A 16,421-nucleotide genomic window follows, 5' to 3' on the forward strand; every position below is an offset into this window, starting at 1 on the left:
ACATTTATAGATAAAACAGGCACTGGTCTTGAACTTTCTAAAGTTTTCAAAATTCAAAAGATTATATTTTTCCAAAATGGCACAGTGAAGATATGAGTTGGGATTTTTGTAAAATACCATAATGGCTCTTTTGAAAAGTTGTTCTATAGGTTTGATGACTGTTGTCCCAGCAAATGACCAGTTTGTGAACCAGTATTCTATGTGCGATAAGATCATACAATGATATAAATATGATTAAATATGGTCGAATTTGACAGAAGTTTTTCAAATTGTTAATTGTAGGCCTACATGTTACTTTTTTTATGTGTTTCTTAAAAGTCAGGTTTGAGTCCAAAATGACTCCAAGATACTTGAAGTGAGAAACTAGTTCCAATTCTATTCCCTTTGAGAACACATTTGACCGTTTGATCTTCACTGGTCTCTTACTGAACAGCATGCAGACTTTTTTTTAATACATTTAACAGAAGGCAATTTGGCACTTAACCAGATTTGAACCTTGTCCAGTGCATTTGTGAGGCTGGTTGTTATTAAGTCAACACTCTTACCATGGATGAAGATGACAGCATCATCAGCATACATTTGTACATTGCAATCTGGACACACATCTGGTAAGTCATTGATATGAGAACAGTAAGGGGCCTAGGATAGATCCCTGTGGGACACTGACTGGATTTGATACATATGGGGATTTGACACTGTTTATCACCACACACTGTTTTCTGTTTGATAGATATGACTTGAACCAGGTAATAGTATCGGAGGAAAAATTGAAATGAGATAGTTTGGTGAGGAAAACGTGGTGATTCACTGTGTCAAAAGCCCGTTTCAGATCGAGGAACACAGCACCTACATATGGGTTTTTATCCTACCTGCTCTTGATTTTTTTCAATGAAGACACTGTTTGCTGTTTCAGTTGAATGGTGAGCTCGAAAGCCAAATTGCATGGGAAATCCCCCCCCTCTCTCACTCTCTCTCTGCCTCTAAGGTGAGTATCAACCAATAGGCACGTGGCAGGATCACATGATGCCAAACATGCAGAAAAACCTGTAAGGGCAGTTTGTACACTACACACACACACACACACACACAAAGACAAAACATAATATGCGCTTAGATGTCCACACCCACACCACACCAAAACAAGTCTTCTCAGGGGAACACGGATAAATGAGCAACTGACTGTTTTGTTGACCTTCTACTGTCTGTCTGTCTGTCTGTCTGTCTGTCTGTCTGCCTGACCAATTGACTGTCTGTCTGCCTGACCGATTGACTGACTGTCTGACTGACTGTCTGTCTGTCTGTCTGTCTGCCTGACCATCTGTCTGGACGTGGGAGAACAGACCATGGAGAGCCAATCAGAGTCCAAGAAGCAGTTCACAGTCAGTGGGTGAGTGACCAGCAGCTGACACTAATGTACTGTATGCATATATATGATTGATATATACTAATATGCATGATCGACTGTTTCATAACTGCCATAGAAACATACAAGAACTATGATTCAGTTAAAGACTGGAACCGTGCACATGCACTTTGATCACTTCAGTTTAACCACAGACAAAGATGTGTTCTGCAAAGCAGCCATATTGAACAGAATATGGAAATACTTCCTTCCTTCAGGTCTTACCAATGATACTAGTACTACTCAAAGCGTGGTCCAGCGGTATCCTCATGGTTCCTTGAGGTTGAGGGGGTATCAAATGGCCCCTTACGGGTGTTTAACTCTGAGAGTGTACAAATGGAACCAAATGGACCTGGCTGTAAGGTTCCATTTGTACACTCATATAGTTATGGGGGTCCTTGAAGTTAAAAGGTTTGAGAACCACTGTACAACACTAAATGGAACAGAGCCTTCATTAGAATGTGTGTGGTTAGATCTGTGTGCTTCTAGAGCCAAGAAGGGTAACGGAAGAGGCCTCTGGTATAGAGCGCAGGGGAACACCAGTCAACTATGTTTTGTATTCATAATCTGAAACTGTAACTAGTAACTAAAGCTCTCAAATAATTGTATTGTAGACTGTAGAGTAAAAAGATCACACCCATGTGAACTGAGTGGTGTAAGGTCTTATATAGACTGATCAGCTGTGGTCTGACGTAATGTCTGACGTAATGAAATCACACCCGTGTGAACTGGGTGACCATAGCAACCATGCTCATTTTTTGGTACGAACAGACAGACAGACAAACAGACAGACACGTAAACTAACAAAGCCAGTTGTAGGAGTGGTTTACACCACTCAAAAAAAAAATTGCCTCTCAGACATACAGTACTAGAGTAGTATAAAGTATATATACGTAGTAAAGTAAAAGTACTGTGCAAGGCAATAGTGTGAGCTTATATCAATACTTACTGCATACTGCAATATTTCTGCACAAATAAGGATTCTGTCACACACAGCATGCACTCTGTGCTGAATTGTCGGCACATTGTTGAGACCAACTCGTCTCGACGATCTGCTAAATCTCTCAGCTCCTCTTCTGACTGGCAGTAGAGGGCCACTAAACACCTCAATATATAAAAGAGCTGACTGTGCTCAAACAGATCAATAAAGTCTTGTTTCTGTATTTGACAATGTTGCTTCTCATTATCACTGGCCCCTTAGTGAACTATGATGGGTTTCACAGTTGGATGAGCAGGAATCTTTCATGCATGAGACCACTGCCTCAGGATGGCAGAGCATTTACTGTACATGCTTCTTAGAAAGCAAAGAGCGTGAGAGACACAAGGGTGTGTGTGTGTGTGTGTGTGTGTGTGTGTGTGTGTGTGTGTGTGTGTGTGTGTGTGTGTGTGTGTGTGTGTGTGTGTGTGTGTGTGTGTGTGTGTGTGTGTGTGTGTGTGTGTGTGTGCGCGTGTGTGCGTGCGTACATGCGTGCGTGCGTGTGTGTGCTGGCCTCTATAGACAGTGAGTGAGGATGGGAGATGCAGACCTGAGAGAGAGAGAGAGAGAGAGAAGCCGCAACCTTTATTGTCTCATTTCTATTTTTGAGAGCCGCTAGCCCCTCCAACGTCTGGATTTTGAAATGATGTCATATGGCAGCCAAGTCTATGGACTTTTAATATTTGTTTACAGCAGTAAATGTCATCTGGGTCAATATAAATGCATCTTGTGATTGGTTTTCACATTAACTCACTGCATTCATGTCTCATAATGTATAGTGGCAGTAAATCTGCAATGAATGAAAGTGATCCTGCCATATATGTGCACAGGCTTCTAAAGGTCACTTTTGTTTGATCGGGGGGGAGGGGCAGAACACCACCAGCAATCAGCAATCAAACACAAATGTTTGGTCAAACCATGTGACTCCCATTGGAAAAGCATTGTGTTGGCCTAAAAAAACAAAAAAATGACCAAACATTTGATTGATCGGTGTTTGATACGTGTTAATGAGGCCTCAGACCACAACAGACCTTTGTGTCTGCTGCAAATATGCCTTTGGGTGTCTTTGTAATCACAACACAAAGAATCATACAATGTGGAGAACAATAATTGCAAGAGTTTGATAATTTTTTAAATACCTGAAATGAATAGAATAAAAGAAGAGAGGGAGAAAAAAACAGCATTTTGTCTGAACAGTGACCAGATTCGACTGAGAGCCTGCCATCGCGCAACCTCCAGCTTTTCACCAGAGGAGGAAAAAAAGTTTTTTCCCATTTTTTTAAAATCCAAAATTAGTTAATAGTACAGTAGTCCGGCAGCCGACAGGCTTCTTATGTTTAAAGTGGGAAATTTGGTATATAGTCTTTTTTTATTGGCCTAAAATAGTGTCTATATAGTATATACATTCATGAATCCACTTGCTGACCGGCTTTGACCCCTCTATCACATGGAACAATTGTTTGGGCGTAGTGATGGACACAAAAAACATAGTTCCGTGTGATAGAGGGGTAAAAAATTAACGAAAGTTGCACTAATATTTTAGAAATAGGTCAACAAATGACGTTAGTTTTGTGGATTCATTTACTTTTAATGCGTGGCCCCAGTGCCCCCCACAAAATGACCGGAACTACTTAATATTTCACCAAAACCAGAGCAGAACTCCCACCACGGTACTCGGGCAATCAATTAATACAGTTGCAAGTTGCAATTCTGATTACATTCCAATCATTAGTTTTGCACAAAAAACACTCCTTGGGCTAAAAACGGCTATAGACATCATGACAAATGCGAGGTCAGCACAAATGTGATGAGGTCAGCACATTTTGGGCAAGTGGCTATGGCTGTTTTTTTTCAATAATATTTTTATTTACATTTTTTACAACATACATTACATACAATACATTCAGCAGAAAGCAAAAGCAAGCACTCGGTTGAGTATTTCCACGTCATAATGTCACGGGTGCACGGTTCTGGAAGATACAGTCTATAGAAAAGAATACCAGCACTCACGTATCCTGGAAGGATTAAAGCTTTATTTTGTTTCCCCCCAGCAGCAAACAACAGTAAGGACGTTTCGGCCCGAGAGCCTTCTTCAGCGTAAATCTCATCTCTGATTTACGCTGAAGAAGGCTCTCGGGCCGAAACACTCACACACACACAAATGTTGCACTTGCACTTGTATAAACAAAACAAAGTACCTAAATAAGATAAACTAAAATAAAACATTTGTGTAGTTCTTTAGTTTTCAGTTCTGTTTCTTTTCCTCTTAGATAATAGTCTGTATAGTATTCATATATGTCTCCCAAAGCTAACCCTAACTATATACACAAGTCTTTCCAGTCCAATACAATTCATAATTTCTTTTTGCCACATCCTCAGTGTTGGAGCGTCTGTGTTTTTCCAGCATAGCGCAACAGCTCTCCTTGCTTGAAGAAGTTAGGTTCGCTGTCTGTAGAAAGTTCTTTGGATATATTCCAAGTATACAGAGTTTTGCGTTTAGCGGAACTGTAGTTCTAGATATTTCTGACAGACACGTTATAACTACATATTTGTGTCTGCTGCAAATATGCCTTTGGGTGTCTTTGTAATCACAACACAAAGAATCATACAATGTGGAGAACAATAATTGCAAGAGTTTGATAATTTTTTAAATACCTGAAATTAATAGAATAAAAGAAGAGAGGGAGAAAAAAAACGTTATAACTCCATTCCAAAATATTTGCATTTTAGGACACTCCCACATAGAGTACCTTTCTCTGTTAAACATTTAGTACAAACATCTGGAATACTAGCAGACATATGATGGAGTTTAACAGGAGTTATATACATTCTCATTAACCATTTATATTGAAGTAGTTAAACCTTGTGTTTATTGTCTGTTTTTATGCTTTTAAACATGCCTGTTTCCACTCTGTCTAATCAATGTCTTATTGGATGTCTAGTTTCCAAGCATTTAATTTCTCTATTGTTGAATCAGTACTGTAGTCAACTAACAGGTTATAGTATACCGATATGCCTCCCTTCTCTTCTGAAATCAAATCAATGTGTTGATAGGGGTGGTATATATACATTTACATTATCCGAACATATTTTGATGAAATGTAGCTTTTTAACTGTAAATATTTAAAAAAATGTTTATTTACTGTGGCTGTTTTTAGCCCAAGTATGTTGCCCAAGTATGTTGTGCAAAACTAATGCTTGGAATGGATTCAGGATCACGAAAACCCTCTAGTTTGACATGTCACACTGCTTAAAGCAAAAGGAAAGGTTGCCATTTTTGCCATTTTTGCCTGCCATAGGATGTTAATGGTAGGTCACAAGAAACCCCTATAAAAATTGCCCAATACTGACAGCCGGTCAGCAAGTGGATTCATGAATGTATGTATATAGACAATATTTTAGGCCAATAAAAAAGTCTATATACCACATTTCCCACCCGTCCACCTCGACTGCCAGACTTCAGGCAGACTCTTCAGATACTAGAGCATGTCTGAAATAAGTGTCAGAGCTGAAATCGACATGTAAATATGAAATAAATGCTTAAACATGTAGCTAGGTGTAATGTTAGAGACCACAGAAGTGAACCTTTCAAGCTTGTTTTCTCAACTCGCTGTTATCTGCAAGATATTACTCTATAAGCCATATCTCCTAAACTGGTGGGTCAAACTGAACAACCAATATGCCAATTCCAATGGCAGTCCCTCAGTCAAATTTGAACACTAGTGGTTGTCAACCTTCAGGCCGTGACCACCCAAAATAATCATATTTGAACTGGGGAAGCCCTACCTTGATAAGCACTTGGAATGTAGGAGTTGATGCATTCACAGAGCCTGTAGATCGGCTATTTTCAAAATGTTTGCCTCTTTCTTCTCTTTCATTTGGCAATTTGGTCAATGTTTCACCAGTTTTTATAGTATAGTTTGTTCATTACTTTTAATGCATGGTCCTTTTCATAAATGTTTTAGGTATTCAAAGGTCTTATAAGTCCTTAAAATCATGTGGGGACCCCCTTGGTCCCTCTGTGCGTGCGTGCGTGCGTGCGTGCGTGCGTGCGTGTCTGCCTGTATTGATATATTGACTATTCCTTGTAGGAGTGCCATCCAAGACATGGAGCTGAGAGAGGAATGGCAAGATGAAGAATTTCCTAGGTAAAAGTGACTTTTGACCGTTAGTCTGCTTGGGGTCATGACCTCTGTGGGGAATCCCCAGTGATTTATGACCCAGTGTGAGGAACGGGTGTCATCATTATCACCTGCTCACTTTAGGAGAGCTAAAAAACTAAACAAACAAACAAAAAACTATATCCAATCTCTCTGGTAAAACAAATGAGCTAAATGCACAACATTCAACTGCTTATCCATCATTTATCTAAATTCTAAAAGTCTAAACTAAAATTGGCTTTAAATATGGAAATAATTTGGTTTAGACCAGCACATCCAGTGATATATTTTTTTGAGCAGAAATGATTGTCATTATCTAATCATCTGTCTCTTATCAGTTTGTAGATGTTTTCACTATTCATTGTACAAAAAAGTAGGTCTTATTGTTTATGTGTGTTTTGTGTGTGTGCTCTCTAGACCACTACCTGAAGACCCCCACAGTCCTCTGGAAGACCAGGAGAATCCCCCCGCAGACAGACCAGGTGAGTCACTTTCCTGGGGTACAGAACTATCACCCGTTTTGTTTCTAGTCCCGATCCGATTCCGATCATTTGAAAATATCGTGATCGGCCCCGATTTCCGACCACGTGATTGGATCGGGACAATATAGTTGCACCCATTATCTTTATTATTATTATTTATTCATTAAGTACAAAACATCATCATCTTCCTTCCTGTAGTTCCGCCCACCAGCCTCACCCTATCAGGGACAGCCAAGAAGCGTTTGGCTGCAGCCCCCACCCTCAGCAACATGCTGAACTGTGATTCGCCGGTTCACTCGGCTGCTGGCCTCTCGCTCTCGGACACGCCCCCAGACACACCCTCTCTGGACATCAACCTGGATGGTCTGGAAACGCCCTCTGACAGCCAATCATATTCCTTCACACATGACCTGGAATGGGAGGGTGAGAGACATTCTGGATATATGTTTTCTTATAAATGGCAAATGGTGCATTTATATAGTGCTTTTATCCAAGGCTCTTTAGTCTTTACATAGATTGTGCATTACATTCACCCATTCACACACACATTCAAACTGACAAAGCTGACAAAATGGACCTCAAAATGGACCTCACGCAACCTCTGAAGTTCAGAAGTTGCGTGCACGCATCCGCCTGGGTGACGGCAGACTGCTGGGCCAGCGCTTTGGCACGAGGGATCAACATATGGAATGAATTCTATGGAATGTCAGAACAGGTCAGCTCCATATATGGAGATGAAAGGGTTCTGAGGTTTGAGGTCAGATGTAGAGTTGCTGGCCGGCTTATATAAGCCGGCCAGCAACTCTACATCTGACCTCAAACCTCATGGAGAAGACTGGATTATCACCTAGATCTGCATATTATGCAGATCTAGGTGATAATCCAGTCTTCTCCATGTATGGCTATCCAGGGTTTGATGAGGTCAGTGTCGTGATCTTCATATATGGAGACGGCCATATATGGAGCGTGTCATGGGGCGTGATGGACTGACAACCATATATGGATGACCTGACTGACGGACGGACAGGTTTTGCTAAATCTAGATATTTCCCCATTCTGATATCCAATCTGAATGTGGTACTTTTATTTCATTAGTATCATCGTTAACACCAGTGAAGGAAGTAGAGAAGGGGCACAAGTTCTTTCCAAAATGGTGTGTGTGCACATACTGCATAGAGCCTGTTCACATTATCATGTGTCTTCTGCAGACCAGCCTCCCAGTCTGGCCCCAAGCGCTCAGTAGGCGTTTTGCTTTTGCAGAAACCAAAAAGTTTAAGAGCCAATCAGCCTCTGCACCCAGCCAGGGCCATGTGATTGACAGAAGCTGATTGGCTCATGGTTTCTGCAAAATGCTCACCCAGCGCTCTGCAGAAGATATATGACAATATGTTAATTCACACGACCGGGATATGGGTTAACTTACCAGGCTACACTATACTCTTCTCCCTGCCTGTTATTCTGCCTCTAACTTGATACATAGATAATAATTTAAAAAAAAAACTCCTGTGACTCGCAGATGACCTCCCTCGGATGGGCCGGCATGCGACAGGGGGCGGGGCCAGTGAGGAGGACGCAGAGGAGCGGGCGGAGCAAGGAGGTGGCGTGGAGCTGGAGCAGCAGTTTGACCAGACGGACAGCAGGGGGCAGCGGTGGAGGAGGTTCTGTATCGCAGAACAGGAGTACCACGTCAACATGTCCGTTCTGCAGCCCTACCTACAGGTCCTGTCCCACGGAGGTGACTGTTACCATACACTGGTTTCTACCTACAGGTCCTGTCCCATGGAGGTGACTGTTACCATACACTGGTTTCTACCTACAGGTCCTGTCCCACGGAGGTGACACTGGTTTCTACCTACAGGTCCTGTCCCACGGAGGTGACTGTTACTATACACTGGTTTCTACCTACAGGTCCTGTCCCATGGAGGTGACTGTTACCATACACTGGTTTCTACCTACAGGTCCTGTCCCATGGAGGTGACTGTTACTATACACTGGTTTCTACCTACAGGTCCTGTCCCATGGAGGTGACTGTTACCATACACTGGTTTCTACCTACAGGTCCTGTCCCATGGAGGTGACTGTTACCATACACTGGTTTCTACCTACAGGTCCTAGCTGTCCCACGGAGGTGACTGTTACCATACACTGGTTTCTACCTACAGGTCCTGTCCCACGGAGGTGACTGTTACTATACACTGGTTTCTACCTACAGGTCCTGTCCCATGGAGGTGACTGTTACCATGCACTGGTTTCTACCTACAGGTCCTAGCTGTCCCACGGAGGTGACTGTTACTATACACTGGTTCCTACTATACAGGTCCTGTCCCACGGAGGTGACTGTTACCATACACTGGTTTCTACCTACAGGTCCTGTCCCACGGAGGTGACTGTTACTATACACTGGTTTCTACCTACAGGTCCTGTCCCACGGAGGTGACCATACACTGGTCTCTCATAACGTGGGGGTCCGGGGTCCCCCGGGGGTCCTTGAGGTGGGGGGGTTCCAGGTGGGGTCATCATCTAGATCAGTGGCCCCCAAACTCTTTAGCTCGAGACCCAAAAGAGAAATTAGACGTTTGCCCGGAATACAAAATAGCGAAAATATCAGATCTACAAGCTTGTATAACAATTTATATAAATATTTTTGTAAATCTCTATGGGAAAAATGAAAGGCAGATTTTTTTTCTGTACAAGCTTGTAGATATTTTCACAACTTTTTAAGATGTATTCATGAAATACATCTTAAATGTTGTAATTGTTTAAAAGTTTCATTCTTTAAACTTTGTTTAAATGTTTTGAAATAATGATTATATTGTTAATGACGGAATAATCACTGATTACTGAGACAAAATGAAGATAAATACTTTATGTAGGGCTGGGAAAATACATCAATATTATTGCGACCGATTATGGAATAGTGCATTCCCCGTCAGTGTGTTGGTCGGGCACGTGGCATCATGAATACAATATTTATATATAATAATAACATGCATATCACAATTCAATGATCTTCAAAATATCGATATGGAGGTACTTGGTCAAAAATGTCATGATGTTTGACCATATCGACGCCCATGCAGCCCTAATTGTGTGTTTTGCAGAGTTGTATAAAGCTGTGGTATGCTAACTCTTGCATGGATGTGATTATAAGGTTACTATGGGGACAACATGACGGCTATCATCCTGGTATCTTCATGCTTCCTGCCAGAGAACTCAGTGGAGGAGTATGAGTATGTGATGGACAACCTGTTCAGGTGAGAAAACTCAGCTATACTTGATGAATAAAAGAAAATAACTGATCTACTGTGTGTTGCCACAGTTATGGCATGCCCTAAGTAGGCTACAGATTGAAAGTGATTAAAAAGTTTGATCACAGATAACCTCACATTTTGTGTTCTGATGTGTTTTTCTGGTGTGTGTGTGTGTGTGTGTGTGTGTGTGTGTGTGTGTGTGTGTGTGTGTGTGTGTGTGTGTGTGTGTGTGTGTGTGTGTGTGTGTGTGTGCGCGCACGTGTGTGTGTGTTGCCTCCAGGTACATAGTGGGGACCCTGGACCTCATGGTATCAGAGGATTACGTGCTGGTGTATCTGTGTGGAATGGCTCCCAGGAACAAGCTGCCCTCCCTCAAATGGCTCCGTCAGTGTTACACCTCCATAGACAGAAGGTCAGCCACCGACACCTGCCCAGTACAACCAGTTAATATTGTCTACCATACAGATTGGCTATAATAACATTTTATTAAAATAAAATGTACAGCTTTACTCATCTCCACCCTAGAATCATTAACCACATGAAGCCTATAGTGTCCTTAAGACATTCTGTGATCATTGGCTATCATTTGGCTACAATAGATCTCACAACATGTTGTAATGTGAATTGTTATGAGCTGGTCTGAATTGTGTTCAGACCAGTCTTCTAAATCTGTTTTCTGTTTGCTATAAACTAGCCTACTGTTACTGTCGGGCAGAAACCTCTTATCTCCATATCTCCATTGTTTTTTCGTAAATTAACAGCCTACTCAATCATACTACAGTGTCACTCAAGAGTAGCAGATCCACAAGCTCAAAACTTAGATCCTTTCGAGCTTGTAGATCTGCTACTTTTGAATTTGAATCGTGAAAAGTAACAGTTTTGGACATATGAGGTTTCCATCCGACAAAGACGATATATAGTCTCAATCTAAAATGACACAGATGCTTTCTCACCATAGCACCCAGAACAACATATAGGCCTATACTCAACAATTGTCAAGAACTGCCAGGAATGGCATTCACATTGTATGGAACGTACAGTTGGGTGCCACCGATATTGTCCCTTATCATTTGACCCATTTAGGCCTGACCTCAAAATTTAAAAAAATCCTTCTAAATCCTCCAGTTTTCTGAAATAAATATTTTCACGATTTTTCAAAAATAGCAGATCTACAAGCTGTAGCGCGCCACTCGGTGGCGCGCTATGAGCTTGTAGATCTGCTATTTTTCAATAGCTAAATTATAACAATGTTTAAAACACCAAAAGGGGTTCCCGCCCAAAATGGGTTAACTGTCCTTTTGCGCAGATCACGCAAACCTCAGCAAAATGAAAAGGACAATATCGATGGCCTCCAACTGTAGCTTGTGTATTCTGTCCGACTGTCATGACGGATTTGTTCCAGCTTTGCAATGGAGCATCTTGTTGAAAGAAACAATAGAGCACGCACATCTACTAACTAAACGCCAGTTGCTGGGCCGAATAGAAAAGAAAATAAGGTCCGCACACTGGACTGAGCTCCAAAGCATAAAGATTTATTCTCTCACCAAAGTGGACATGACGTTTCGAGCCTCACGGCTCTTCATGACCAGACCATGAAGAAGTTAGAGACTTACTGTTTATCAATACATTTTTGGCAGCAACCATACTTGCCTTTAGCATCTGTTTGGTGGGAAGGAAGGGCCCTTGTCTCACCAGAGCAACCACATTTGCTAAACAGCAATCTGGCTGAGTTGTCTGGAGAACCAATTAAGTATATTTCTCCTATATTCTCCCAATTATGACTCAGTTTGACTCCTAACCTATTTTATAATTTTTTCATAATATGTTTTAATTGTACACAAACAAAGTGTAATTTTGAATAATATTCAAGGTACAGAATGAAATGTTTATTATGGCAATTCTGTTGTGTGTGTGCGTTTGCCTGTGCGTGTGGTGTCAGGTTAAAGAAGGACCTGAAGGGAATGTTTGTGGTTCATCCTGCCTGGTACATCAAAGCTCTCATCATGGTGGTCAAACCTTTCATCAGGTATTTACTGTTGATTCTACATGTAATGGACAGAGTGAACAGAACATGTACAAACCAACACATTTCATAATGTTTTACGTTACACAAAACATCCATTCAGACAGTAGACAATATTAGATAGGACATCCATTCACACAGGGGTTTTCACACTTTTCAGGCCGAAATAATCTCCCCGAAATAATCAAAATAATCTGCCCCTCCCAACACACGCACGCACACACACAACAGATACAGTTACAAGTAGAGAGATACAACTAGTATTGAAAATAAATGCAAACATGTTTATACAAATAATTATGAAGACTTGGACATAAAATCCATTCAGTCAGTGCTTTACATAGAACTAACAATGTCACTAATGCACCCAATTTTACATCCGATTTAAGTTATTTTTTCATAAATGTAGCTATAGTGTTTAAGCAGAATTCGTTTCACCGATTGATTGCTGTGGAGACGAATCATGCCTGCTCAGACAACTTTGTGACGTTTGTGACCTCTCTGACCCATCCATGTTCTTGTGTCCTCAGTGAGAAGTTCAGCAGGAAGTTGTGTTTCATTTCGAGTCTGAAGGAGTTGTCAGAAATGTTACCCCTGGACCACCTGCAGATCCCTGAATGTATCAGACAGTAAGACGCACGCACGCACGCACGCACGCACGCACGCACGCACGCACGCACGCACAGTCCAAGGTTATTATAGTTCACAAAGAAATATCAAAGAAATAACAAAACTAACTACAACTAAATTATATTTATTATCGTGAGAACGATGGCTTCCATTTTCGCATTGCAACTTTTCAAGAATAGAAAGCCCATGCAGTTTCTATTAGCTTGGATTCCACATCGATGATGTCACTGGTGGATGGGCTTCTGAACTGCCCACAGCCCTCCTATGAGACACAGACCGAGTAGGAAAATATTGTGCTATTTTCTCATGACCATTAGTGAGGACCAATTATATGAAGATAGGTTGAAAAGTGGTGAAGTTGTCCTTTAAGCCTTAATTTTCAGACACATTAAACTAAACTAAGTTAGCAAACACACTTTAAAAATGAATTAGACCTAAACTTAAATTAGAAAACAAAACGAATGGAAAAAAAATGCACCACTCTCATTCATTGTGTTGTCTTTCTGCCCTCCTCTATCTCCAGGTTTGATGAGGAGCAGAACAGATGAGAACAATGCCACCACTCAAGAGAAAAGATAGGAGAAGACACAGGAGACATGAACAGAGAGGTGGACGAACAGAAGACATGGTGAAGAGAGTGGTGGAAGAATAGGATACATCAAGGATCTTCAACAAGGGGTCCGGTACCCCTAGGGGGTCCTCAGAGATACTGCAGGGGGGGCCGCCAAATCTTTTCATGATTGGGACTTTATTTTTGTATTTTTACATTCAAAAGGGAATCTCTGAATGACAAAGAAGAGCACACTGTCAGAAACAATGCTGCTCTTTATTAAACGTTTCGGTCGTTAGACCTTCATCAAAACAGATACCTTGTATTTTTACATGAAACACTTGAACCCTCATATAACATAGCAGATCTACAAGCTTAGAGTGTGTCTGTGACACATTTTGAGCTTGTAGATCGTCTATTTTCTGTGAAGTGGTTTGGTGTTGGTGTACCGGGCGGGGAAAAAAGAGCAGACCAAGTACCGAACCAAAGGTCAAGTTTGAGGGTTTGAGGGTTGAGGGTTTAAGTTGTTAAGTCTGAAAACACACATTTTTACATGATGTCTGAAAACATTTACCATGTAACATGAATGTAGTGGGGGTCCCTGCTTCATTTCTCTCTATGGGGTCCTTGGCCTGAAAAACATTGAAGGCACCATGAACACCATGAACACGGGGATCGATCAGAGAGGACCTCTGTTTGTAAGACAGACACGATGGACAGAGCGATGGATGGATTGGAGGTGATGGTTGGGTGCTGCCGCCGCTTTACCATTCATTGGAAGACGTTTATTTGTTGAATGTCGAGCTTGTCCCTTTCAGTGACCTCTGACCATAACTCCAACCGGAAGTGACTTTCAAAGGAACTCCAACAGGAAGGATTTTTAAACCAGTCCTCTTCTTACCTTAAAAATGAAAACTTTTACTATAGAACAGGGACCTTGTTTGTCATACTCTGCATGCCGCCATTACATGTGGCATCCCCCAAGGTTCACTTCTAGGGGCTCTTTCACTCAGTCTGTACCACTGTTAAGTCCTGACCCATTAACTACTTTAAGTCAAATCTAAAGACCCACCTTATTTCTCTTGGTTTTAGCTTAGTCTGACGTTGCCCCAGGGTTTGTTTTCTCAAGTCCACTGAATGTATTTAATTTATTTACAGCGTTTTTTATCAGTTTGTTTTGTTTAATTACTCTAAATATATATATATGTAATTGTATTATGTTTCACTTTAGTCATACATTTTAGATTTGACTATTTATTATGGTTACTGTGTGTTATATTTGCCAATCTTTGATTGGAAAGAACTTTGGGTCAACTCATAGTGTTTCTATTATGCTCAATATGCTACATACTGTAAAGATGACTTAATGGTGACTGCCTGTGCATCCTCTAATTCCTGTTTGGTGATTAGCATTTTCCAAAGTTTATTGCTGTTCTTTCCTGGTCTGCTTGCTCAAAAAACCTGAAGACAGGTATACATCAAAGATGTGATGATGATGTAGTCTGCACAGCACAAACGTTGGCATGCTACTACTACTAGTCCTACATACTTACACCTAGAAACCCCATTCAAACCTATTTAGGTTCGTCTTACGGTGGACATGTTTGCCTGAAAAGGAATCTTTGAAATGTTTCATAGTTTTAGAAATATAGTGCTTTCAAATTTGAGAAGTTTACAATTGGGCTCAATGGCAGATATTGGCACGTCAAAAAAGCACTTTCACCTAGAAACCCCATTCAAACCTATTTAGGTTCATCTTACGGTGGACATGTTTGCCTGGAAAGGAATCGTTGAAAAGTTTCATAGTTTTAGAAATATAGTGCTTTCAAATTTGAGAAGTTTACAATGGGGCTCAATGGCAGATATTGGCACGTCAAAAAAGCACTTTCACCTAGAAACTCCATTCACACTTTTTATAATTCAGCTTACTGTGGAGACACATGCTGGAACGTTTTACTTTGAAATGTTTTGTAGTTTCTGAGTTATTTAACTTAAACGCCCAATGCATTCCCAATGGCAATAGCACAAACTTTGGCATGGTACTAGTCCTACATACTTACACCTAGAAACCCCATTCAAACCTATTTAGGTTCGTCTTACGGTGGACATGTTTGACTGAAAAGGAATCTTTGAAATGTTTCATAGTTTTAGAAATATAGTGCTTTCAAATTTGAGAAGTTTACAATGGGGCGCAATGGCAGATATTGGCACGTCAAAAAAGCACTTTCACCTAGTAACTCCATTCACACTTTTTATAATTCAGCTAACTGTGGAGACACATGCTGGAACTTTTTACTTTGAAATGTTTTGTAGTTTCTGAGTTATTTAACTTAAACGCCCAATGCATTCCCAATGGCAATAGCACAAACTTTGGCATGCTACTAGTCCTACATACTTACACCTAGAAACCCCATTCAAACCTATTTAGGTTCGTCTTACGGTGGACATGTTTGCCTGAAAAGGAATCTTTGAAATGTTTCATAGTTTTAGAAATATAGTGCTTTCAAATTTGAGAAGTTTACAATTGGGCTCAATGGCAGATATTGGCACGTCAAAAAAGCACTTTCACCTAGAAACCCCATTCAAACCTATTTAGGTTCATCTTACGGTGGACATGTTTGCCTGGAAAGGAATCGTTGAAAAGTTTCATAGTTTTAGAAATATAGTGCTTTCAAATTTGAGAAGTTTACAATGGGGCTCAATGGCAGATATTGGCACGTCAAAAAAGCACTTTCACCTAGAAACTCCATTCACACTTTTTATAATTCAGCTTACTGTGGAGACACATGCTGGAACGTTTTACTTTGAAATGTTTTGTAGTTTCTGAGTTATTTAACTTAAACGCCCAATGCATTCCCAATGGCAATAGCACAAACTTTGGCATGGTACTAGTCCTACATACTTACACCTAGAAACCCCATTCAAACCTATTTAGGTTCGTCTTACG

The 16,421-nt window shown here is 40.9% G+C and overlaps 1 protein-coding gene across 1 annotated transcript; it reads left to right on the forward strand.

The window, feature by feature from the left end:
* The first annotated feature begins 1,216 nt into the window (after window positions 1-1,216).
* bnipl (BCL2 interacting protein like) lies at window positions 1,217-13,519 on the forward strand. The gene is made up of 10 exons (XM_079504710.1): window positions 1,217-1,387; window positions 6,470-6,526; window positions 6,956-7,020; window positions 7,219-7,443; window positions 8,537-8,755; window positions 10,172-10,274; window positions 10,552-10,683; window positions 12,211-12,297; window positions 12,825-12,923; window positions 13,448-13,519. Exons 1-10 carry the CDS (start codon window positions 1,344-1,346, stop codon window positions 13,470-13,472), a joined length of 1,056 nt encoding a protein of 351 aa, XP_079360836.1. The 5' UTR covers window positions 1,217-1,343; the 3' UTR covers window positions 13,473-13,519.
* Window positions 13,520-16,421: the final 2,902 nt, after the last annotated feature.

Source organism: Electrona antarctica (genome assembly GCF_951216825.1).
Source record: "Electrona antarctica genome assembly, chromosome: 6".
NCBI lineage: Eukaryota > Metazoa > Chordata > Actinopteri > Myctophiformes > Myctophidae > Electrona > Electrona antarctica.